At 38.2% G+C, this 27,379-nt stretch overlaps 1 protein-coding gene across 2 annotated transcripts in view; it reads right to left on the bottom strand.

Annotated features, from left to right (window-relative positions):
* THEMIS (thymocyte selection associated) overlaps positions 1 to 27,379 on the bottom strand; it is a 73,507-nt gene that overhangs the window by 22,991 nt on the left and 23,137 nt on the right. For both annotated transcript variants that reach the window (XM_015858581.2, XM_015858582.2), the window contains one exon: positions 23,770 to 24,815. In XM_015858581.2, coding sequence (XP_015714067.2) covers positions 23,770 to 24,815 — 1,046 coding nt within the window. The remainder of the gene's footprint in view (positions 1 to 23,769; positions 24,816 to 27,379) is intronic.

Below are 27,379 nucleotides of genomic sequence, written 5' to 3'. Positions count from 1 at the left end.
GCCATCCCTTATTTTGACTTGAACATTTGAGAGTGGGAGCAGAGATGTGAACTCCAATCCTCCTCCTTCTTTTTTCTGTTTTGAATGCTACATTTTTTATTGTATTCTGAGTAAACACCATGTCTATTGAGGAAACAATGTGGAATCTTGTTAGACACACAATATACTCTCCCCCAGGCTCTGGGGACTGCCCATTCAGGGTTTCAGAGTAAAGATCTCATCAAGGAGACACTCCAGCATTGCAGGTGTACTGCTACAGTTGTGTGCTGTACTGTCATTTATTTTTCCTATCATCCAAATCGTTGTATTATTGTGTTAATGGGGATCTTAAACCTCTGGCTTAAGCTTAGAGGAGCTACCAGAACTGAGTCATGGAAATATCTGTTCATAGATGTAGAACACTGCTATCTTGGGCCTTCATGGTACTGCTGAACTTCCACACAGCCTGTAGAAGTCTGTAGTGGATCAGATGTGGCACAGTCTTGCCACAGGGGAAAAGCCATCTGAGGAATTTTGAGCTGTAGCCAGTTTTCAGCCTAGATCACTTCATTTTTAAAGACTGCCTGGCTCAAAACGCAGTGGTGAGATGAGTGGTGAGACAAGAGAGACCCCATAGCAGTCAGATGGTAGAGGTCAGCTCCCACAAACCACCAGTGATGTTAAGAAAAATTTGAAGGTATAAGCAATTCATCTTGTAGATGTATTGCACAGAACATGCAAGCATTTCTAGTTGACACAAATGGCATGGGTTAATCATGTACAGGTGAATGTGAAGTCTGTATTTGATGATCTTGGTAACATCCTTTTGTGAAATGTCAGTCTTCAAGCTTAAAGGAAGGACCAAAAGCTCTTTATTTTATTCTCAGTTCCTGAGGCAGTCTATTGCTTATTCTCTCAGTGTGTGGCATCATCAGGTTTCACCTTGTCTCCTGGTGAGCCTTTCCAACACTAATCACAAAACTGACAAAACCATATTCAAATCAAATAGAATTTGACCAGTTGTTGGTACAACCTGTTTTACATGTGTAGTTATGCTCCTAGACAAGTGTTCTGAGCAGCTAAATTTCTCCGTTGCTCACTTGTGGATGACAATATTCTTACCATAGCTATGGTAGATTGGGTATGGGCAGTCCATTAAGCAAATATTGATGTATTGCAAGTGTAATTAAGAGAATCATCGAGAGATAAACTAATATTTCTTATTCATTTCACATGGATCATAAGAGAGCATCTGTAAGATGGAGACAGTTTCTGGGTAACAAAAGAGAACTTGCTGGCAAAAGTTGTCCCTTCAGCATTCATTTTCTAAGGTGTGCAGTCCTAAATATTACAGAGTTGGCTGAAATAATGAGAGGAAAATCTTGTAAATCAAAAAGCTGTGCCATAGACAGCCCAAGGGTACCTCCAATGGCTCCTTTCAAGCCAAAATTTATTGGGTCAGCAACTTCTGGCTTTTCCTAGTCCATATGGTCATTTCTATAACCAGCATGTTAGCAGGAGGAAAGCATAGCCCTTTTTGACAGCAACCATTTTGAGGTCCCTTTTTACACTGGCATAGTAAAACCAGACTTCAGTGCAAATAAGAACGAGCTCCAGGAAAAAAAAATAAGAACCTGTGCTTGCAGTGTAGATCTCTTTGAAGCCCATGAGTTTAATCACACTCCAGTTTTAGCATTTCCTTACAGGAAGTGGTCTGTGTGGTTTTGTGACCTATTTGTTTCATCGTAAGCTTGAGGGTTGGTTGGAAGAATAAAATTGGGAAGGTATTGTATGAAATATTTGCATACATCTTTGATAGCTTTACTGTATCTTTGCTGAACTGCCTGGTTTTTAGTCCAAAACAGAAATTTTCCTGGAAAAAAGAAGCTTAAGTTTTGATCCATTATGCATATGCTTGAGATTAAAAAAGAAGCAGAAAGAAAAGATGTGTTTTCAACTATTTGCATTCAATATTTCCAGCTATCCACCACTTTTGCAAATTAATCTAGTAAAAAGTATAAAAATACTTCTCAGTGTCTTAGAACTGTAAGTCTGCAGTGTTTGTTTTCAGCAGAAATGGTATGCAGCATTCATGTAGTGGGAGGTAGGAAGCAGAGGCTATAAAACACCCTGCTGACAAAAGCAGTATTACTGATAGAAATTTCTAGGTTTAGATTGTCCTCATCATATTTCTCTTACAAACTTAAGAATGTTCTTTATAACAATTTCATAATGAAACTCTCTAAAACTTCCCTATTAAACCCTGGATTCAAGCAGGTATTCATTTTTAGTGACTCTACAGATACAATTGGTACATTGCTCTTGGCAGACTGGCAAGATAGCACACAGGAATTATCTCCTTTAACTGTAGATCAATGCCATGACTGAAACTATAAAATTGTAGGCAAATTGTACAGTAACTACAAGGTTATTATCAATCACTTTTAGCTCTGCAGTGCCACAGGAGAGAGGATAGATACTGTAATAGGCTCTCTGCTGAGTACATTTTGTTAATATACTCTGTTTTCTTCCAGAGTATTGCACATCTTTTGCTCCTGATGGCTACTTTTGTCTTGCTAGTGATAAAAGTAAGGAACTCAACCCAGGTTCAAGCAGTACAGTAAATACATCAGGATCAGTGAGTTTTTCTTCTTATAGGTAAAAAGTTTGTTTACCTACACAATACGTTAGTATATGGTTTCATTTGGTAATTTGTACACCTCTGCTCTAAGTGGAAGATGAAAAAAAATAAATCAAAGCCCCTTTTGTAGATTTCCAGTTTAGGCAGGTTACTGAATCTGGTAGCATTACAGAGCCATAAAATCAAGAGGTTCATCAGTCCCCAGTGTTGTTCCTCAACAACCCATCCAGCTTTAACAGATACTACACAAACACAGGAACAGAGCCGTGTTCTTTGTCACTGCTGCTCATTATCTACATCTGTAAAGTTATTTAAAAATCTGCCAGTGAAGAAGACAAGAGGCTGATTCGCACTTCTCGCAGAAAACCAGAGAGCCAGCAGACAGGATGATGGGGTTGGTTTGCATGGGGTTTCCCCCCACGCTCCCTGCACAACCCTCCCTATGCATTCAAGACTTTGTTACCCCATCTGTAAAATGTTTATGTGGGTCATAACTTTAGGCTTTCTGTGAATGACACTGCAGCCAGAGAAACTGTTCTCACATAACCTCTGCACTTCTGGTCACGCCACCAAAATCCAGCCACTCCCTTTCCAGATTTTGCCATGTACTCAAGCTTAAGGCTACCTCAGCACAGTCAAAAACTGGCCAGATTCAGATTGGAAGCAGTGATGCTGGAGCTCAACCTTTGCTAAAATAACTGACTTTTGCCCAGCTCAAGTAGTCCCTATTAACATTATCCTGTTATAAATATTTACTTAATTTCTGACCAAAATCCTTCACCGCAGGCAATCCTCAGTATTCAGTGTTCTCATGGAAATGATGTAACTTAATGTTCTGGGCAAGGACAACAGATATAATGTACACTGTCACAAGAGGACCTTTCTTCAGGAAAACTGTGTATGACAGTCACTTGCTCTAGAACTCTTTCTTGCCTGTATTTTATCTTTCCATCATGAACAGAAGGAGAGAACAAGGAGGAGCTTCCAGGAGAGCAAGGTGGTAAATTCCTTTCTGCTTTCAGGACAAAGTGAGGGTCATTCAAGGAAGTGCTGTCTGCTGATGATCTTTATCTACTTAAAATTAATTTTCCAATAATAATAACTTATAATATTTCACAAGGTTATTGTAACACAGAATTCACTGAGCTTTGATGTAGCTTTAAAGGGACACATTCCATCAATGTGACAAGTGCATTATTTCAAGGGCAGCATTAATTCAGCTTGTATGACAAACTCTTGGTTAAAAAATACCACAGTTGTTTTGAACTCAGTTTGTAGGTTAATGTCTCGACAATTTTTTTTACCTGGGATCTTAATCTATTATCTTCCCCAAAAACTCCAGAGAAATTAAAATCATGTCCAGAGAGTTAGTTCAGGACAAAACAAGTCTGCAAGCCAAGATACCTAGCCACTAACCTGCTGGGTGTCTGCAGGCAAGTCATCTGCTGTCTGTTCTCTCAGCCACACATTCTCTGCCTAGGAGGGTATCTGCTGGGACTACTGCTCACTGCATCTTTCTGCAGGGCTCAGAGACCCCAAGACTCTCCCTCCATATGAGACTGTAGCTGATACAATGACCGTAAATATCCATATAAGGGGTTTTTACTGTTACAGCACTTCCCGGTGGAATTTCATTTCACTCAAACATCCCAATTTTATTCTCCAGTGATTGGTCAAATCAAGTCCCCAGATATGAGTAGCCCTCCAGCTGCTTAACAGCTGAAGCAATAAGACAGCTGCAATAGTAATAAATACCTCCCCAGGATCCTTATAGCTAGCACTAGTCTTGTATTCTCTTTTTGTACTACTCTTATTCAGTTTCCTGTGTAGCTGGTGCAAAATAAATGTTAAAAACCAAACAGAACAAAGCCCATAAAAACAAAATTATTTGTCTTAATTCATTTCTCTTGATAAACAGACAGATGCAAGCACACATTTAGATGTTTAAAGAACAATTGTATTTATACATATTGTGCATGGAATGCTTCCAAGTGAAGCTGAGGTTTGAAGTCAGAAAATGTCCACCAAGATTCAGTCTTAAGGACTGAAAAATTATTTAATTGAAATATAGCCTATCAGTAAGGAAAACTATTTAAATCTCTTTACCTATTGTTGAACAAATCCTGTCTCCAGCAAAGTACATGGCTACCATCAAAAAACAGCGACTCTGCTGAGGTATGGTTTACCTCAATCCCAATATATTAACACCTCTGAGAAAAATCAAAACTGATTTCTCAAGACAAAGGGTTATCTTTCATGAGGGTTCACTGTATATGCCGGTCACCATGACAATAATCACCAAGCCTCTCAGAGTGTTATCTGAAGCACCACAGGAACCTGCCTTACACAAAACAGAATGCAATACACAGCATTCCAATGTACAGCAGGTCAGTATGGATGAATATCAAGATAAATGACAGGTACAGAATCAAATATTAGTAAAGCAATAGGATCAGTTCACAGCTTCCTCCACTACCTGTAGCATCTTTATAGGACGCATGAGCTTTCAGTTTCATTTACATAATCTTTAACATAACCTTAGCCTTGATACTTTCCTTTCTGCAGATTTATTTATTTATTTATTCAGATATCACACTCTTTTAGCAAGGATCATTCTTCACTGTGGCCTAGGCAGCCCTGTCTCACATTTAGTAGTGAGACATACTTGCATGTCTGTTCTGCTGACTTCAACTTAATTTACACAGAAATAGAGGCTAATGTGCAAGAATAGCTGGACCAGGGCTATATGGAGATAAGCCTCAGGTACAGCAAAGATAAACAGAACAGCAATTAATGCTGACGAGAACAGACTGTTGAAAACAGAACACAGCCTGTACAAAATTACTAACAAGAGACCTGAAAAGCAGAGGTACATCACTTGGCATAATTGCATGACTCCTCTGAAATGAAGTGCCCCATTAATGGTTACAAGTCCAGTGTGCAGGTGAGACTGTTGTCAAATCTGTTGCTACTCAGTCAACAACCCTAGGGTAAAATTTGGTGTCGTGCAGCAAAAAACCTTGCAGCTGAGAAAGTAGGAGCTCCAACGGCTTTAAAAAGTCTTCTTATCATCCAACTTTTAGCTTTCTTAGGAGCTATAACTGACACTGTCCACTTTTATGCCCTACTACCTCACTTTTAACCAAGGCCCTTCAGGACTGAGGGAACATTACAATGAAGTACTTGAGCTACCATGAAAGGATGTATTTATTTCAGTGACATACAGAGAAGAAAGCATGCTCAGCAGAGGAAAGGCAGGATATAGGAGAGAGAAGAAAATTAGGGAAGTGAAGAGGAGCTGTTTAAATTAACTCATTGCATCTGTCTTAAGTCATACAAAAAGATATAATTTTACCCAAGAGCAAGCCTTGCAAATGGCAATTTATTTCCTAGAAATAATTTAATGACACACCACGACTTGAGTGCCTGGTACTTTACATACAAATAAAAATGGCAAGTCCCTGCACTTCAGCATTGTCATCTAAATTAGACTTTTGAGACCAAGTCCTCTGCGGGTATAAATTAGCATAGCTCCACTAGCAGTGGAGGAATTATTTATGCCAGCATGCACCAGAAGGGGAATGATATTGGGAAAAGACTTTTTTTTTTTTTTTTTTACTATAAGTTGTAAAGGAGAAAAACATAATTTTTTTTTTTTTTTCCCTGTAAAATACCAATCCAGTCTTGATGGTCTTAATTTACATTATTAATACTCCAGACACCTACAATAGGCCTGTGATTTTGCAGCATTTGTAGATCTGAGCATTTGTAGATTTGCAGAGATGAAATAAACAGATTCATTAAGTTGCTGCAATACACCTTTAAGCTCTCAAATAGAGGTAAAACAAGGATGAATCACAGAGAACAAAAGGATTCAATAGTTAAGGCTTCTCATCTGCTTATGTGAATTTCCAGTGGATTCCATGGATTTTCCAGTGTATTCTTTGAGTTGTCAAAAAGCTTAATGGAGGAAATAATAAATCTTTCTAAAGAGAAGTAACAAGCAATACATCACTGACCTGTGCTGTTCATGATCACATGTAAACTGCCTGAATGGGCGTCAGTCAAAAATGTTGTCCTAAATAAATTATAGTTACATAATTTAATATAATTATATATATATATATATATAAAAGTGTGTGTGTGTATATATATAAATGTATATAAATGGATACAAATTGCAGCCAGGTGGAATCATGCCTTTAAACTCTTAAAGAAGAGAATCCAAGATGCTGTCCATTGGGATCATAGGACTCAGAGAAATAGCTGCATTCAGGATTGCCTTGGAGCCAAAGCATATGTACTTTATTGCAACCAGTTGTGATTCCATCAAACAGAGAGACCACAGATGATCAATTCATCTCCCAGTGAAACACTGATGGCCCTACAAAGGTGATGTAATATATATATTTATTGTTTTAATTCTCAAGATATGTTCAATGATGGTACTTTCACCTGCTGATGTACCTCAAGACAGCTCACCTCTGAAATGTTCCTAGTGAATTTTGGGAAGCCTAAAACTCTGCTCCTTCTTCACCACCACAAATTCATTTATTTTAAAATACTACTGATATGTTCTTTCTTCTCAAAAAATATATATAAATGGTCTCACAAAAAGCAAGTTGTAAATGCAAGAAGCATGTGAAGAATACTTTGCTTAATTATATTTAGTTATTTGAAGATAAGTAGATTTCCAGTAGTAAGAGATAGTAGTGGACAGTAGTGCTATAATTGCAGCAAATGCAGTAGTGCTCTGGACATAGGCACTGCAAAATACTTCTCTGGAACTGTACTGAATCTGCTTTACAAAAAGCATTTCACTTGTCAGTCATGTTCTGCAAGTTGAATGACAGTGATGTTTTCACAGACTGATCAACTCATTAATGGAGGTTATCTATCACCTTTTATATTGTAAAGTACACTAAAGTGGCTAAATGGCTAAAAAAATTTTTGACAGGTGAATATTGCATTTCTTATTTGACAGAAATGAATCAAAATCTAATATGAAAAAGCATACTTTGGGGGGGTTTGATGTCTTTCTCTACATAAGTGCTGTTTAAAACAGTAGAGATGATAGAATCTTAATTGGACAAGCTTTCAAATGAAATGCAATGTTAAGTGTACAAATGTGCTCTTACTGGTGGAATATCAGTAAATAATCCTCTCTTTTTAAAAATCTTATCCAAAGTTATCTCAGACTGGAAACCATTCCAGTGGGGAGGGGAGAGGAGGGAAATGGAGAGAAGGGGACAGGAAGGGAGGGGAGCAGAAGGGAGGAAAGAGGGAGAGGGAGAGAAATACGCACAAAGGTTCAGTATAAAAGAATCAAATTCACGACAGGAGTACAAAGCATAAATATTTCTTAAAATGCTGTTCTTTGGTGTTTTGTTTTTTTTTCCTTCCCTCCCCTCCCTTTGGTCACAAAAACTGTATTAGAAGCTTAGTGGAAATGTTTGTTTATTTTAATTCAAACTGCTACTCCTTACCAGGAGTGCAGATTATGTATTACATCTTGTTGCAAGAATAGCATGGGACATGCTGTGTGGCTGATCTGTCAAAATAAACACCTTTCATCTGTTCTAATTAATTGTGTGTGCACATTTGCAGGGGGAAAGAAAAAAACACTCTTGAAGAATTTCAACACTTGAAACAATGATTCAATCAGTAAGTAAATGCAGCTTAGATTAGAGTTTGGAAAACAAACAAATAAACAAACAAAACTAACTATAGTTGTTACTTTTGAGGGATCAGCCCTTCTAATACCCTTAAAATATGCGTAAATCTTTTCATCTGCGCCTATAATTCCTATTATAAAAAGAGATACAAAAGCAAAGGGATGGATAAAGACAAGGTTCTTTTAGATATCCTATAGTTCAATTTACCCTTCAGTTAATAGTGTTACAAGAGGTGTAAAATAAGGGTTTTTTCTTGCATTTGTATTCTTACTTTCTCTCTTTGTCTAGAGAGAATTAGCACGTCAATATTTATTTAAGAGAAACAAATCTGAGAAACAAGTTTTCCCAGCCCTATTATAGAATTCTGCTACATTCCTGCATCTACACTTTTGCTGATCATCTTTTCACTTCATTAACAATAAAATATGCACAACAGACAGGCACGAATCCTTAAACTATTGTTTTGATGACTGACATGCAAATTATACAGTGTTTTTGTCCAATTCTCTGCAGAAATGAGCTTCACCCTTGGTATGGGAACTTCCAGATCCCATAAGACTCCTCAACAAGACTGAGAGACTAAGACATGTGCCACATGCCTGGGAGAGTGGAAAATACAAGGCACTAGAGTAGCTCTTAGGATTGGGATGAAAGTAATCATCTGAGAACGTGATTTTCCAACAATAGATGGGTGTGTTGTAGCTTCCAGGAGGACACGTGGACTCCTAAGCAGTGAAGAAGCATGCACGCTATATTCCTTTCTTTCCTTTCTCAAAACAAATCTTCCCAATTCTTGAAAATTTCAATTCTATTAAACTGAAAGGAGCTATATTTTCTTAAATTGCCTGCACATGTCCCTAGAAGTCCATCTATCCAAGCACAGACAGCCTAAGAGCATGGGCACCAAGATACAGTCACAGCTGAGCAGCTAGAGAAAGTAAAGCCGTCAAAAGCACACTGGAAGGCAGAGTTTCAGAAAGGAAGCAGTTCGGCACTGTCTAATGAACTGTGTCAACTAGGAGAAACAGACCTTCTGATAGGCATGTTTAAAGAGGTGTGGAGCTTTCCTTGAAGTTACAGCTAAACAATGGTACATGTTGAAAAAGTCCTAAGCAGGACATTATGATTAGGGGACAATGTCTAAGAATACCTGAATACACAAAATGCATCTGAAGAATTCTTGAAATGATTAAAAGAGTGTTTCAGAGCTTGACAGCGTCATTAGAGCTGTCCTGTGCTTGCCCTTAAGTGTAAAATGTCATTTACATTTGAAAAATTAATGGAAAAAATTGATGGCGGTGTCTGGCAACGTGTCTTTTGAAATAAGTTGAAAGCTTCCATTAATTTGAAGTTGTTAGCACATCCATTTTATGTTGTTAGGTACTGTTGTTAGAATTACATAAGATACCACAAGCAAAAATAAAGAAAATATGTTTAGCAGTTCAAGAAAAACAAACTAGTCAAAACTGTTGTCCTTTGCAATTTTAGAGTTACACAGTGCTGTTACTGTTGTTCTTTTTGAAATCTGCTATGATTTATTACCATAACTGTATAGCCACAAATTGAAAACATAGATTAAAATGTCTCCTGCTTGACCTTTTCACGGATATCCCAAGAATATGAATATTAGCTCTATGCATTCAAGAGCTTTTGATCTAGTTATATATTGTGAAAGGTATTATTTCAAATCCTATTTCATCAAATGAATTACATAATTCCACTGCAAATTTTATTGTTGTTTTGTTTGTTTACTGTATGCTAATAGGAGCTTTAGAAGCCACTGGGCAACCTCCACAAATTTATACTACAGGAGTGGCTGTTCTCCTGGTCTATGACTGGATGACTTTTGTGCTTTAGCAACAAGAATTAACTAACACTTCCCCCAAAGCAAACCTTAACTTTTATTTATTCTATTAAAGATTAAATATCAGTCAGGTACTCAGGCACAAAACTTTGGAAAGGAATGCACAACAACCATCACAACACTTTCCACATTCAGTTGGAGTCTCCTGTTCAAATCTGAAGCACTCTCAGTCTTTGGTTTGTCCTTTCTCCTCTCAGGCACCGTAGTCTACATGAAGACTAAGTTTTGTTTGTGTAACACACAGTAAGGTAAAAGACAAGGCTGATCTGTACTGACTGAAGACATATAATCTACGAACATGTATTTCCTCAGTAAGGCTACAAAACTTTGGTGTAGGTAACATCATGTTTTCTTTTCTGTGCCTCATCTGGTTGAGCCACAAAGAGGGAAAAGGTTGCAAATATTTTTCCCAGTGTGTGTAACTAGCAAAGAATCATAGAATCATAGAATTGCTCAGCTTGGAAAAGACCTTAAAGATCATCGAGTCCGATCATGACCTAACCATACCACCATAACTCTAACAACCCACTGCTAAATAATGTCCCTGAGCACCACATCCAAATGTTTTTTAAACACATCCAGGGTTGGTGACTCAATCACCTCCCTGGGAAGCCTATTCCAGTGCTTAACAACCCTTTCTGTAAATAAGTTCTTCCTGATATCCAACCTAAACCTCCCCTGGTTCAACTTGAGGCCATTTCCCCTCATTCTGTCACCTGTCACCAGTGAGAAGAGACCAACCCTGCTCTCCCTGTAAGCACTTTTCAGATACTGGAAGAGAGCAGTAAGGTCTCCCCTCAGCCTTGTTTTCCCCTAAACAGCACCAGTTCCTTCAGACTCTCCTCATAGGGCATATTCTCCAAGCCCTTCACAAGCTTTGTTGCCTTTCTTGGACCTGCTCCAGCACCTCAATGTCCTTTCTGTACTAGGGTGCCCAAAACTGAACATGGTACTCAAGGTGAGACCTCATCAGTGCCGAGTACAGGGACAGGATTACTTCCCTAGTCCTGCTCACCACACCATTCCTGATACGAGTATAAGATCAAACACGCAAATTCTAAATTGTTACACTGTATTAAATTCCATTAAATTAAACTTACACAAGCCCAAAGAGTTACAGCTCTGAAAAACACAGTCATTCCATGCAAGCCATGACAACTTCCCATCAGTTACTTTGTCCCTCTCTACTTTCTGCTGAAGCAGATCGTCGATTGTTTCTGACTTCTTCAAAACTAGTTACAGGACTCCTTTGGACTTCTTCTAAAGAGAGCTTCCTATACATTTCTATAACCTACAGGTTATTTTCCTAATTCACAACAATTTTCTAATCTTTACTCAGGCCTGATGGCATCAGAATATGGTTTGCAGCATGTTCTGCAAATCATTGCAAATTGTTTGGCATCTCCATGTTTGCTGGCTTTAAATGATGCATTAGGAAGCTACTTTAAGTTCCCATTTATTGCAGCCAGAGTGGTTCATTAGTAAACGAGAATGCTAGAAAAAGTGCTTTCTGTACAGGCTTTATTTTTCAAATTCAGCCAAAGTTATACTTACCCTATTGCACTTGCATCCTTTATGAACTCTGGCTCCATGGAAATAAGCCGCCTCCCTCTGTTACACCCACGGAACTGAAGCACTTCAATATGCAATTTGTAAATTTAGCCTACTGAGTATTTTGTAAAGGGTACTTTTTTTTTTTTTTTTTTTTTTTTTTTTTGAGATGCTGTCCCAAGTGCTTTCAGCCTCAGCCTGGATTTTTGTTTGCCTTTACAAATCCCTCAGCTATTTGTCCTGTATCTGTCCTTGTTTATAGTGATAGTGCTTATAAAGACAGTGAGGGTAGGAGCGTATAGCTCCTTGCCACTAACTCTTTGTAAACAGTTATACAGTACATTAAATTGCCTTGGTTTTAGGCACTTAATCCTCAACTAATAGCAAGGAATATATCTAATACTTTTTACATACTGAGTGTCCACAGAAAAAAAATTTAAAGAAATTTAAAAAAGTAAAAAAGAAACAGAACAAAACAAAAACCTTGCACCATATTAGCTGCAAATTCTCAGCTTATCACATTTCTTTATGTAGACAAGCCATCTATTTTAGTTAATTCTTTGCAACTGGATTGTAGTGGTGATATACTAGTATCCATAAGAAAAAGTTTTATTTACTCATCTTGCTTTCACATTCATTGTCATGATTCTCGAGCTGGAGCCTAGTCAGTGAGAGAAGCTTATTACAGTAACATCCAAATGTGACACACAGCAAGGATAAATGTGTTATCCAGCTTGTACATGCATAAGGAGACTCCCTGGAAATAGAATTCAGACCAATATTTTCATTTTTAAACCTGCATTTTCCTGCATCTGAGCAGTCAATGGAGCATCTTCTTTTTTAAGTAAGATCCAATTATAATGAGAACTTGGATTGACAGAAAACATTATTATAACTGAATGAGCTGTCAAATCCATGATTAATAAGGTTCTTCATTTTGGTTCAACAATAGCAGCATCAGACTACAGGCATATAATTATTCAGTAACATAAAACATTTTTAAGAAGTTTTAATTTCCATTTTGGAGAGTAGAAGGCAATGTCTCACATTCAGACATTCACGTGGGGCAGAACTAGTTCAATATTTCAGGAGATGATTTTATCTGTTTTCTGAAGATGCAAACTAACAAAAAAGCCTTTTGCACAATCTAAGCCTGCTGTTTGAGGAGTTAGCTTCTGTTTTCCTCCTAGCTTCTGTATTTTTATATCCACCCTCTAACTGCCTGAAATGCAAGAGCAGATTGGGAACATCTATAGTGTTGGAGGTTTGTGGCTTAGGTGTCCATATGGTCATATATTGATGGAATATGTAGAGTATGAGGCAAACAAAAATCACTCTCTGTTTAGTGAGGTGCAAATCACCAGATAAAGAGCTGATATTTCATGATAACCACAGTTCACGTAAGCTGTTTATAGTCACTTTGTGAGGTTCAAGATTTTTTTCTGTACTCTACTTTTTATGTGAGAGGCAATGAAGACAGGATAGTTACAAATTAGCATATTCACAGGGGGAAAATGTCATATTTATAAAGAATAATTCCTGCAATTGAAAAAGCTTTCTTGTAACAAAAATGCAAATCCTTCCATCCTACATAAATTCTGCTTTCCTATACCATTTCAAAATTTGATAGAACTGGATATCCCATTTTTCTGTTTCATTGCTTCTCAATTTCACCTTCCTAGCCCACCTTCTTAATCCTCTCTTCCATCCGACTGGTGGTGCTGCTCCATCACCACAAGCAGTATAAGTGATTTGACTGTAAAAGCTTTGTGCAAGGTTGACTTGGAAAAATGGCCTCTCAGGTCAGCCTTCATTTTTACATTATCAGTTACATCCCACTACTTTTTATCCAAATATGACCTATCAATAAAAAAATACATATATAACACATACTGTAGCCGTCTCTCTCCTCATTTTCCTCCACTGACACCTAGCAGGCTTGCACAAACTAACCTTTAAAATGCAACTTTTAGTTTAATGTTGGTATTTGTTCAAATCCCACAAACTAGGGAAATGTATGGAGGCATTCTGAGAAACATCTGAATTTCTAACCATAACTCCCCATCTCCTGAAACTCGCTGCTACATTCTGCAAGCTGCCAGATGAAGACAGCTTAAGATACTAGATAAACATCAGCATATCCAAACAGAAGGCATGAGATCTTATGTCTACTATAAGAATATACTATGAAGTGGTTAGCAACAGTTCAAGCTTAAAAATGTGTTAGTGGGCCTCAAGGTTTCCACTTTGCAATGCTATAAAGGGATGAGTTCACACCTCTTCTCTTTCTTGTGCCTTCTGCTTTCAAATAACCACACTTCAGAATTTAGCTGTCCTAGGCAACAGTCGGTTTCATTTTGCACCTCTTCAGTAAATTCATTTCCAGATGAAAACTTTTAAGAGAGGTTAAAATGATGTAGTTCCTGGGATTTTTCGTGCTATTATTTTGATGTTGTTACTGCTATTCCCATTGTGGTAGCCAGTGCACAAAATGCTGTATACAAGCAAAACTGATGCCTGTCTCTATAAATACCCCAGAAAATGGGAAAATGAAGCATTACGTCCCATTTCATAAAAGAGACATCTACATGAACAAGTTGCTACAAAGTAAATGAGTGTGGATTTCCAGCTCATTAACTACTCCATGGCAACTGTCTGGGTGGTTATGGCTCCAGAGTAAATGTGAGGCAGCTCTGACCCTTACGGAAGTGCAGTAATGTATCTTGCATTTACCTGAGATTTAAGAATCCATATAGAGTAACTAATGAGCTGGAAATCTACATCCTCACTTCTCACATGGAAGTTTCTTCACGTATCGAGGCAATGATAATTATGTGATTTGTCTCACATCACAGGACAGACAGGGGAACATAACCCAGACTTGGAGATTTCCTGCAAACCCCATTCGTTGCATGTCCAGAAAATTCTGGTAGAGCTGCAGTTCATCTGCTTAGTATATCCTCCCTCAAATGGGATCATTTCACAAGCAAACTCAGACATTTTTCCCTTCATTAATACTGCAGAACATGCACATACCATGTATGTAAAATGGATAGGTAAAAGCAGATTCCCGATAGAGTTTGTTCACTTTACATATGTGTCAGAAAATATTATTTACTTTTTCAAAGACTCATAAATATTAAAGTATGTTCTCTAAAGTAAAATAAATATAAAATAAATAAACAAAAAGACGCTTTGGGAATAGCCTTATTCTGCTTTATGCAGATTGAAATAGGTTTCAATCTCATCACGTCAGACACTGCCACTCCCAGTTTTTCCCTTAGAAAAGGTCTGGATCCTATTTTATTGTAGTCTAAACATTCTTTTACCCCAGTACTGTCCACTAGGGTAGTTCGTAACAGAACCACAAACAAGCAAAGAGGCTTATTTCCTTATCATATCCTTATCTGCAGTGACTCCTACTGATTGTCTGATAAGACTCCATCACACTCTTTCAAGTGATACAAACTATTGTCTACAGCCTTTATAAGACCCCTGTTCTGATTTTTCAGAGGTACTACTGGAATCAAAATAGCTATAGCTACAGAATAAACTATGCCTCCTCAAACTTCTTGTTGCCATAAAAAGGAAAAAATAAAATAAAATAAATTTGAACCAATTGGAGGATAATATGAACCACTGTACCACAACACATTGTCATTTAAAATATTTTCCAGTAAGATTATTTAATGCCTTAAGGTAGAACAATAGCATAATGCTGTTAAATGCCTTGACAAAGTTCCATGTAAAATGTACATCTTTATTCATAGAGAAGGGAAATACATTTTCTCAGTACAGGCACTAAAAACATCGTTTTTTTTTAGCTTTTACAATCTCCCTCACAAAATAACTGATAAGCTTCATTATTATTTATATTATCATCATACTTCTTATGTTGTGTCTATGTACTAATACATTCAAAAACCAGAGAGGGGGAGCCCATGACTCACAGTTCTTTTCTCCATAGCATAGCACAGTTTCCTGATAATCTAGTTCCTCATAGTAAGGACTCTAGAACGTGAGAGTTGTGCCATTAGGTCCTTTGGGATTTGGATGTGCTATTACGCTGGCAGAAATTTTCTCATTTTGTTTTGTAGGCCAGTATATTTCAAGGTATAATCACAGCCTTCTGAGATACTTTTAGTTATGGGATGCTTGGCTGTGAAAACAGTGCAGAAACTTGAATTTCAAGAAGGAAGGCATAGCGTAAATGAGAAACATCAGTACTATCTTTTACACTGACTATATTCAACACTTTAGTGACTTTGATGTGCATTCTTTTTCTGCTAACAGACTGGGAATTTGCATATTTGCCCTTGCATCTTGTCCTCAAGATAAGCAGACAGAGAATTACCCCCCTAACAGGAGATCCCACAGCTGGATATCAAACAGTTCAACACTGTCTGAACCGTGCTACTCCATGGTAAGTGTCTGCGTTTACAGAGTACAAAATGAAGTTTTCAGAAACTGGACTCTGCTTCTACTGCTTCAGATCTTGTCTGTCACCCTCCCAGGCTCAGAGCTCGAGCTTGTGCATGGCCCAGCCATTAACAGGGCCTACACAAACACCGCTGGACAGAACAGCACCTGTAAGGATTTTCCCAAGCTGTTCCTGCTCACAACCAGAGCACCCATGTACATCCAGGCTCACTTCAGAATGCAGTTCATGGGCAGCCACACAAATCTGAAGATTCAGAGAGTTACTAGCAATGACATCAGGCACCTCATGCCATTTGGTCTTATGAGTGCAAACAAGCCCCTGAACATGCTTAAGCAGGCAAGTGACAAGCAGCACTTCAGCTGCCAGCTGTCCCTGGGCTTGATTTTCTGACCTTCTTGCTACAAATAGAAGGGCAAAAAAGGCAGAGCAGCCCAGAGAACAGTGACGTGGGAAGTCAGGCTGCAAGGAGCCCAAGTTTGAAAGTGATGCATCAGATTGCTTCTGTGTTACATTTTTGGGGAGTTATTCTGCTACTCTACAGCAGAATTTTTGATTATTTTTTTTAAAATTCCCCCTCCCCCAGCTTTATAATTATACAAATATGTGATATTTTATTATACAAATATGTAATATTATATTATACTTTTTTTTCTTCACCTAAGGGAAAAATAGCGTGCCATTCAGTTCTATTACTGACATCAATGGCTGTTGGCTTAAGCACTCTATGCAGTATTTTCCCTCATCTTATCAGGGGTGCCATATTTTTTCCTGTGCTTGAGATATATATATATATATAATTTCTTCTAGGCATCCCTTTTATTTTTATATTTCTTATCTCTTTGTTCTCTAAGTCATTCACTTTTTGTTCTAAATTATGCAATTTTCTTTCAGCCAGTTGGCATTTACATCAGACAGCATACCCAAATGTTCATCTGTACTTCCTTAATTTCATTTACTGTATCAGCAATTCCTGCAGCAGTAATGGCTTTTTGCAATGTGACTTACACCTCAGATTGCCCCGCTAGTTTTTCAGGCAATTATCTACTGCCTGTCCTTCTGGCAGGCAAATTGCTATCTTCCCCATTTTATTTTTGTTTTGAGAGTAACATCAATCCACCGTAGGTGCCTACTACAGACTTGATGCTTCTCTGCAGAAATTTTAAGTGTTTCATACTGCTTAAAATAGAAAAACATCTTAATACCAGCACTCCATACTGAGAAAAATCAGAAAAACTCCAGTCATTTATTTACTGGGGCTTTAGGGCTCCCTGCTCCTTTAACTCCTTCCTCTTGCTTCATCCAGAGCTTATCAGCAGACCTGATCCTTTGCCATCCAAATGACAGCCATCATTGTTTGTTTTATTTTCCATAGAAATCTGGGACACAAGAGGTGATGGCACATAGGCAGGCCATCATCAGCCCAGCATGGCATTAAGATGCATAAAGTGTTCCTGGGAAAAGTACTTGGGCCCCCAGGTACAGACACAGTAATAATGATTACTGCAACAGCATCAAAGTACTTCTGTTGAGGCTTTCAAGCCTACAAGGAAGCGTGAAGTGGCTTGAGACCAATCAGTACCTACTGCTCACTCTAGTTTTACCTCTAAAAACCTAGCTGAAGACAGATGCTCTCCTGTTTGGAACAGATGCTGCTGGGGAAGAAGATGAAAATCCATTTGTTGTTTTGGCTCCTGTCTGAAAACAGATATGGTCTTGGCTTCAACTCACTGCCTGACTGCAGGGAGGAAGAAATGTGTTGGGAAGACACAAGGAAGAGGAAAAGCCATGCTTCTTTGTAAGCAGTGGAGAACACTGAGGAATCAAAGCTACAAACTCCAGAGTCTGAAGGACACTGGCAAATATAGTCCAGGGATACTCAAGACATGTGGGTCTGGGGGAAGTCAGACCCTCATATGACACAGGCAGGGTGAGGGGAGAGGAATCATGAAGCCCATTGTGCATGCAATACCTGGATGAATAAGAAGTGGCAGCACACAGGACTGCAGGAAACTGAGAGCCTGACTCACAAGACCAGATTGTGGTGGGAATTAGGTATTGGCAGGCACCATGATAAGACAAGATGTTCATAAATCTGGAAAGACTGCACTTCAATAGTATCATAGAATCCTTAGAGTTGGAAGGGACATTTAAAGGTCCTCTAGTCCAACTCCCCTGCAATGAACAAGGACACCACAGCGAGATTAGGTTGCCTAGGGTCTGATCCAGCCTCACCTTGTGTACAGTGACAATAACATAAAGATGGTAGTAAATATCCAAAAGGTTATTTACAGGAAAAACTCACCCATATGGAAGCCTTCAGTCTGCTGGGAAACGCTGAGGTAATCTCCACCAAGGAGCAATCTCCACCAAGGAGCAATCTCCAAAAGATGCTGCCTTAGTGGTGGTCAGCCCTTAATTACTTTCACTTGTGCTCCTACAGCTGACCCAACACTCACCTCAGCTGATTAATCAAAGGTTCAGGCTGTGATTACCAATTTCCTTGAAAGTCTCCAGGGATGGGGTATCAACCACATCTCTAGGCAACATGTTCTAATGTCTCGCCACCCACACCGTAAAAGATTTTTTTAATTATATTTAACCTAAAGCAATTGTCTTTGAGTTTGAACCATTTTTCCTTGTTCGTTTACCACAGACCCTGCTAAAGAGTCTGTCCCCTTCTTTCCTATAGCTCCCCTTTAGATACTGAAAGGCTGCTATCAGGTCACATTACAGCCTTCTCTTCTCCAGGATGAGCAGCCCCAGCTCTTTCAACTGTTCTCATAGGAGGTATTTTATTCCATGGATAGGAACTCCAGTCTTCCCATGCTATTTGTGAGGACTCTCAAAGCAATTGGAAAGTAACATGAAGAAATTACATGAGATGTGGGGAGAGACAGTGGAAGGTATAACTCCAGGAAGAGAGGAAACAGAGAAAAAGGAAGAGAAAGCGCAATTGCAGCCTCAAGAGCCATGATGCTACACTTGTAGAAAGAAACCCTTCTTAAGATTGATCATGTATATTTACATCCACTAATAAACCAAACTTTCCTTCCTTATTTCTAGTACCAAAAGACTGCAGTCTGTTCTTGTCTACGTGTATTTTCTAATATGTATTTATTTTGGATGTTAAATTACTTGCCACACAGCAAAAATAATTGTATCAAACTGGTTGCATAAAGGCCCCAAACCAATGAAAAATACTCTGGAAGCAGAAAAGAAGTAGTTGGGAGGAAGGAGAGGAGGCACTGCAGGAAAACTCATTTGCTGAAAAATGCAGCTTATGTCTTATCAATTTAATTCCAGATAAGTCTTCATTTTGCTGTGAAGACAGATGCGATAAATATGTTAATGGCAGATTTCAGTAGTTCAGTTTGTAGAACTGCAAAGCTAGATGGCAGCGATAATTTTTCTTTCATTTTAATTTTGAAATAAAAAGCAAGAAGGCAGGAATTTTCCTGATATCGTAACACTGTAATGACTTTTTGAAGGATAATGGACTTCAGCACAGGATGACGATTAACTATCGTGTCCTGATACTTACTTTTTTATTAAATTCCAGTTTGCCTGGCCAGAATTTTCTCTGCTTTCTTGTTAAGCTGAGCAGATTACTGCCTGTGTCTGACTTTTCCAGTTCCACATTCATAGAGGCATTTAGCATTAATCCTTACTTGAAGCTTGTGAGCATTTTACTGGTACTAATGTTCTTCTGGCTAGATACATGCTTAAGCAGGCTACTGAAAATAGCCCTGGATGGAAATATCCTTTCTTACTGTTTTTTTTGGTTTTATTTATTTATTTATTTTTTTCCTGGACTGGGATGCTGGGGGAGTGTTTTTTCTTTTTTTATTTCTTTTCCTTTTTTCCTTTTTATTTTTATATTTTAATTCATCAAGAAGCACATTTAGTACCCCCAGAGAGTATGAGGACTAAACTGTGGCCTTCCATGCATTGATTACTCTTTTCCTATTATTAACATTCACTTAGAAATATCTGGTGAGAAGTCCTTTTTGATTGTCCAGTTAAAACTATTTTTAAAAAGACAAAACACCAAAACTGTCGAGGGATGTACATAATGCTTCCTAAATCAGTTGCTTATTTACTGCTTGAAACTCAAACTATGTAAAGAATAATTTCTTTCAATCTGTTGACCACACAGTACCTTGTCAATATTTCAGCTGAATGGGTAATTCTGATAAGCAAAAAGAAAGCTAGAAAGCTTTTGCTGCCTTGCATCTTTTCAGGGGGAGGAAACTTCAGGTGTCAGACAAAAAGCCTGAGGAAATTCTAGAAAACCCTTTCTGAACTTCTTCTGCCAGCCTGGAGATACTAAGCAAAAAACTTAGTTTCTTATATTCACAGTGGTGGTTCTAACTGAAGAGCTTTCAGTTGCACATCTGGTTTATTCTTTTGAAGGAATCCTAATTTCAGAAAGGTGATGTCTTGTCTGGTTCCTCCTTGAAGATTTCTCTCCATGCAAGTGACTGAGTGCCCCTGATTTCAAATCACTAACATTAATTTCTAGGATTTTATTAGGTCAATCTCATTCTCTAGCTAAGCTCACCATTCAGAATCTGAATGGCTTTAACTATTTAATTCAAAATGGCAGTTAGATCCCCTGAGGACTTCACCCCAATGACTCAAGTGAAGAAACGTGGATTTTCTCTGAGTGCTTGTATCCCAAGTTTTCCATTCATCAAAGGGTAAAATTGTTTTGTCACTGCTGTCCTCAGGTGGGGGTACAGAACTGATATGGATTAAAAGGTGGATAGAGGTGATATTTTTTATGAGATAGAGTTTAATTATTCTGAAATGTCAGATTCACTCCATATACCTGTCATTTTATTTCATTTATTTAGCTTGCATGGATTTCTGGGAGGAGAGAGGGCGTGGCACAAGTTTCTTTCTTCATTCAATTAACAACTAATACAAATTTTCAAATATGTGTGTGCTGAATATTTTTTAACCGCATAGAATGATAAGGTGAGAGGGAAAGATAAAGTCTGCTAGGCCTTGTGGAGGTGAGAGAAGGGATCCCCAGGCTCTGGAAGAGAAAGCATTGTCAGCAGAAGCTGAGCCAAATTAATTAGCCCTATGAAGAGCCTAGGCATAGGGCTTGGTTAATGCAGCTACATTATTTTTGTCTCTTGTCTTTGCTGAACTGTGCAAATGTATGTGTCTCTGTAGTACTCCACCTTGCATGCAGAGGCAGTTCTTGCACTCATCTGAGGTTCCAGTCCATACTGGCTGCCAATTTCATACAATTCAGTGACTAAAGCAACCAAAAGAGCACAGGGAAACACACTATATTGTTTTGCTTTTGGCCCTAGTATTCTCCTTACCAAGGTCAGGGAGCAGCAGGCAGAGACAGCTGGAGTCTCTCTGCCCTCACAACCTTGCTGGAATAGCTAAAAGGCAATCAAAGCACAAGTCATAGAGGTGACCCACTCTGGCAGAGCATCCTCCAGTACTGACATAGAACAGCCATATCTTAGACCTCTTTGGACACATGCTGTAGCAGTATTTAATCCTGGAGCACCAGGCTCCCAACAACTTGGTGAGGAACTGACCATCACCCTCCAGCATGCAGCTGGGCCAGGACATGCCTGCAGAAGAGCGGTAATTCATGCAGCATTAAAGCTTATTCTAGGCTGCCACCTTGTCAGGCTTAAGTTCAGCTCATTAAAACATTTGTCTGTTATTTATGCAAATAAGCCTATGCAGAGTCACAAAATATGCAAAGTGAGCTATTTATCAGTTTGGCACAATCTCTAACTTTCTGAGACCTAAGACATCCCTGGTAGATTTAGAAGAAAAGTCTCTGTACTGCTGTTTCTGGCAGAGAGGCCAAGGCAGAGCCTATCAGCTACGATCCACATCCTCTCAGAGGACTTGCTGTGCTTGGGATTGAACAGATAATGTATTCTGCGAGACTTTAAACCTATTGCATTAACTTTCACGTTGTTTAATCTTATGAATAAGGGAACTCTACTTGTTTCGTCTTTCCAGGGAAGGAGATTTATGAATCTGCATAACTCAAATAATTCTAACTGCAATTTATTATTTATTTATAACTAGCACGTGACAAAAAAGATGTCCTCTGGTGCAGCCTACTTACATATGCCTCTTTGTCAGGGCACTCTCATTCATGAATGTGTCCTGGAATTGGCACTCAGGAGAGGGACATTTCCAGTGAGGAAGGATGAGGACTCACTTAAGATCTTCTTCCATGGTGGCTACAGCTGGGCCTTAGTTTGGTAGCAATAGAAAAAATAATTTCTTGAACCCCCCAAATGCAATGCCATGAGTTCTATTGTGTTTAAAGTGCAGCACAATTGCTCTGCAGTCTCATACTGAGGCCACACCAGAGTTCTGAAAGGATTTCTAGAGTACAGTCTTCTTTCCTGTAGGGAACTTACATTTGCACATGGAAGAGAGAAACTGATAGACATTATGTACCTACTGGACAGTCTCTTGTTGAAATCCATCAACCCATCTTTCTTTAATTCTTTTAGTTTGCAAGAAAACTGTGATAGGTTGGCACTGAGAAGCAGCTAAACACCCATCTACCTGTTCATTCACTTCCATCCTGATGTTAGGATGAGGAAGAGAAAAAGTGAGAAAATTCTTGGGTTGACAAAATGACAATTTAAAAAAGTAAAGGAAAGAGGAAGAAAAAAAAGTGATGTTGATCACCACTTTCCACAAGCAGAAAGATGGCCTGTCATTTTCTACTCTATGGTCACCCTCCCATACCAATGACTCCTACCATTTTTTATGGCTGAGCATGACACAGAATATTCTTTTGGCCACTTCAGGTCATCCATCCCAGCTGTGTCCACTCCCAACCTCTAGGCCACATGTTGGCCTATTTGCTAGGGGGACAGAGTAGAAGAAAGATAAGTCCTAGTTGCTATGCATATACTACTCAGCAACAGCCTAAACACCGATGAGTTACCAACACCATTTTAGTCACAAGTTCAAAGCACAGAATCTCACATGCTGCCATGAAGAAAATAATTTCCATCTCAGCCAGACTCAGCAGAAAAATTAATGAACAAATGCATTGGCTTTTTCTTAGTTAATCACTAAGAAAATTGTCCTAGAAGGGGCACTCAACTTTCTTGACATCAAAGGCTTTTCTAAAAGTGTTGTCCTTTTTATTCCAGATCTATTTGCCACTCAAGTAAGTGCAAAAATATGCAGTTAAAAAGATCCATACAGCCTGACTTTCTGTGAATTTGATTCTGCTGTTTCCAGCTGAGCAAAATTCTCTTGATATATATAATGAAAACATATGTTGCTCCTTAATAAATGTATGAATATAACCACTTTATGTCTCTCCATTCACTTTTGCATTGCTGCAATTAAGGATTGTCTGACTAAAATTATAATGCCAAGCTTTCTGCTGTGAGTCGGCATGGTTCTGTTGTTTTTCATGGATCAGTTAACACACAGTAGAGATTTTAACCATTGTTGTCTATAATGGCTAATTTGCCTATTATAATGAACAGAGAGCCATCTGTGTACAACACCACAAGGATGTACCAGTGAAGTGGAGACTATAAACAACCTATGTCTGTAAGAGATTCAAAGACATAGACGTAGTGCAATATTTTACCTTTGGAGCCTGTAGTACATCAGATACGTCTTGCTCAGAAACTGTAAAAACAGGTTGTTGCACAAGTGTTGCTGGCTTTTTGGGAGGTCTAGGGGGTGGAAGTACAGTTTGGTTTTCATATCTTCGTGCCATATAGTATTGCTCTTCACTGATCTCTTCCACTGTTGTCCTAGTCATGGGAGGTACAACTGTCCGGACATCTTTGCTGAGTAAATGGACGAACATGTTTAAACGATACACAGGAATTTCCCAGCTCTCCATTGGACTGCTGGTGCTACTGATCAGCAAATAAGAGTCTGTGATTTCTTCTTCAAGCTGCAGACCAGGCACGGCAGCCAAGACATCTTCTTTCATGGAAAGATCCCTCACAGACACTTTGACATTAAAGGGCAAACGAAATTCTTTGCAAATCTCAGAAAGCTGGTACTGCTTCTTGTCATGAATCACTTCCACAAAGCCACCTTCCAGGTACATAGGGAGGAGTACTTTCTTGTATGCATTACTTAGTATTTGTTCACAAGCTAAAACATCTACGACTTTCTTTCTTCCCTCATAAAGAACTTCACTAGTCTGACACTGCTGAACTAGAAACTGATCTCCAACTGAAACAGAAAAAAGCTCTGTACAAGGAGAATCAAAGGCTTTAGTTGCTACAACATGAAGCTGTTCCCTTTCACTTCTTGCTATCTCTAAGTCATAGGCAGTTGGAAACTCCCGAGGTCTTCTCTTGAACTTTCCTTTGTAGGTCATAGGGATTAAAAAATGTCTTTTGGAGGAATCACTTCTGATCTCAGAGGCTATAACTCTTGTAGCCTGGTACTTTTTGTAGATGACAATCTCTTTCCCTGTATGCAATAAGTTATAAGGTTTCTGGCTTCCTAAAATTCCATCCATTATCTCAGCAACCATGGGAAATTCCTTGCTTGTTCTCTCAAATACATCTTCCAAGGACAGTGGCTGAAGAAAAGAGCTAGGATCATAACAGTCTGTTATATCCTTGACCTCAACATCTAGATCAGAGAGGATATGAACTACGTCCTTACGAACTGAAAAGAAAAAGAAATATATTTGTTTTTGTCTTCCAATTGATATAAAACTAAAATATTCATGCCCTGTTGGACAAACATGAAAATTACCTTCCCTGAGATGTGCAACTGTACAACTGGTAGGCTAGTCAAAGTCTAATTGTTTTAATTTGAGATATATGATGAGCAGATATGCAGGAGACCTCACAAAGGAAACACGAATAAGGTATTTCTGGCACAAATTAAAAATACTTATATATTTATAATAGGGAAAGCACTGATAATTATTAAAAAATAATGTAACTTTCCTGAAAAAGGCAAAATCTTTGTATAATGAAGTCTAAGTTTATTTATTTTTTTAACTATTACTACTGAGAGAGGAAGTTTCAACTATAATGGTTCACTTGTGGAACTCTAGTATCTTTTCTTAAGGTACTTGGTTTTATTCACAGTTGAAACTGAGCTATTGCCTTTACCTATCTGACAAGGAGCAACAACAGTTCTAACCGAACTTGCAAAATGTTAGATCTAAAATTTCCAGCTGTATAAGATGGCTGTTCAACTAAGGTTTGTTAAGAACTAAGCTCCAGGTCAGTGATATCAGAGGTCACTAACAAACACAGTAAAATTTAACAAGTAAATATCATTTAATGACTCTTTATTAAAATTCACCCTGCAGAGACCTTCACACAAGTATACTATACGCATACCTCCTTCTAACATGGTGTATCAATATTTCATGACTAAAATATGGTATCAGACACATATTTTACATAATAACTTCTATGGAAGTAATTCAGGATCTGTCTACTCCCACTCTGCTTTTGTCATGTTAACACCTTCAGGTGAAACAATCCTGACCACCACAGGTGAAAGTCAAGGAAGGTGGAACAATTAGTGAAAATGAGCATTCTCTATGAATAATTAAGAGAGATCCAAACACAACATTTTGTTATTTACTAAGATTGAGAAGTACAGAGGATTCCTGTCCACAGCCCATGAAAGTCTGACACCTCTCTTACCAGGAATCCTTTTAATTTAATTGTGGTTAATATTTCTCATACTTCATCTTGCATCTCTCTGTAGTTCTTCTAAAACTGGTAAAAAGCATTTTCCATTGTCCACAAGAAAGTTGTTAAACATGCACCACAAAACCTACTTTTCAAGTTGTATTAAATAGTTATTTAGGGCTCATTTAATGCTTCTTAAATGTAGAGAACACTATGAAACATAAATAGGTACACAAAATCAACAACAACAAAGAAACTCACTGGAAATAATTGTTGGGAAAACAAGTGTACATACTTCTGAATTTTCTAAAAGGCTTTTAGAAACACCAGCTTCTTACTGATATGTCTTATACATCTAAATGGTCACAAGAATATACTGAAGTGAATCCAGATGCAGGACTAGGGTTAGATCTCTGAATATAGTTAGAGCTGTAGAAAACTTTTTATCTTTTCATTTTGCCTGGTGAAAATATACTTTCCAAAGTTTTAAATCACAGAGCAAGAAGAGTGGAATATCTCATGAAAAGCGTTTAGCAGCTATGGTATACTGTGCAAAAGTCTCTGTTCTCTTTTATTTCTCTCCTGTGTATTTTATCTCCTAACATATTCCATCACCCAGAGGAATTTTCATAGTAAAAATATCCTCCTTAATATCTTCCTGAATGACATATTTCTCTCAGGATTTCATTTCTGTGCTTTCTGATGTGCTTCTAGTAAAAGCAACAGACAGCTCAGCTTCCCAAAAACTAAGTTCCTACCCAACTTTAACACTGTGGATAAATCAACAAGAACTGCAGCCACTTTCCACCTACTGCCTTTGCTGTCCTCAAGCAAAGTCAAGTATTTTAGCATAAGCTGCTGGTATTCTGTTTATTGTTTTTGTTTTTTTTTTTAAATTTTGTTTTGTTTTGTTTTTAAATTAGGGAGGAACTTTCATCAGTGCATTGTGTAAGCACACGAGTCATTGCTGCAGCTCAGCTATTCAAGCTACCGTAAAATAGGAGTCTTTCATTGTGTACTTATATCCTTCCATAACATCTAACTTCAGTTCAAAGTAATGCATAGCTATAAACACTAGTAAGGACAGTAACAACTAGTTTCAACTTTTTGGTAGTACAATCAGAACAGTATTGACTTAACAAGGAAAAACATTTTTTTTTTTCTTTTTCTTTTTCTTTTTTTTTGTGCAGTTCACAAACTGTAGCTGAGTGTCTTATAAAATGAATGCCACAGAGCAGATAGGGTTCAAAAGGATCGTGAAGCCCAACTAGTTCTAGACCCTTGCCATGGGCTGGGTTGTCACCCACTAGATTAGGCTACTCAAGGCCCCATCCAGCCTGGCCTTGAATGCCTACAGAGATCTTGTGACCACTCCAAGGCCAAAGAGATACAAAGAAAGAGGATCTCAGAGTTGAACTGAACTCTTAAGTTTTGCTTTTCCACTATGTTATAAATCTCCTTTTGAAAGATGATTTTATTTTAGTATTAAGTAAAATGACAACAGAAAGTAATACTAGGAAATTATCTGTATTAATATCTGATGGGGAAATACAGATGGTGATACTGTTTTTATCT

Source organism: Coturnix japonica, chromosome 3, assembly GCF_001577835.2.
Source record: "Coturnix japonica isolate 7356 chromosome 3, Coturnix japonica 2.1, whole genome shotgun sequence".
NCBI lineage: Eukaryota > Metazoa > Chordata > Aves > Galliformes > Phasianidae > Coturnix > Coturnix japonica.
Note: the sequence above shows the minus strand (reverse complement) of the source record. Positions and strands in the feature narration are given on the sequence as shown.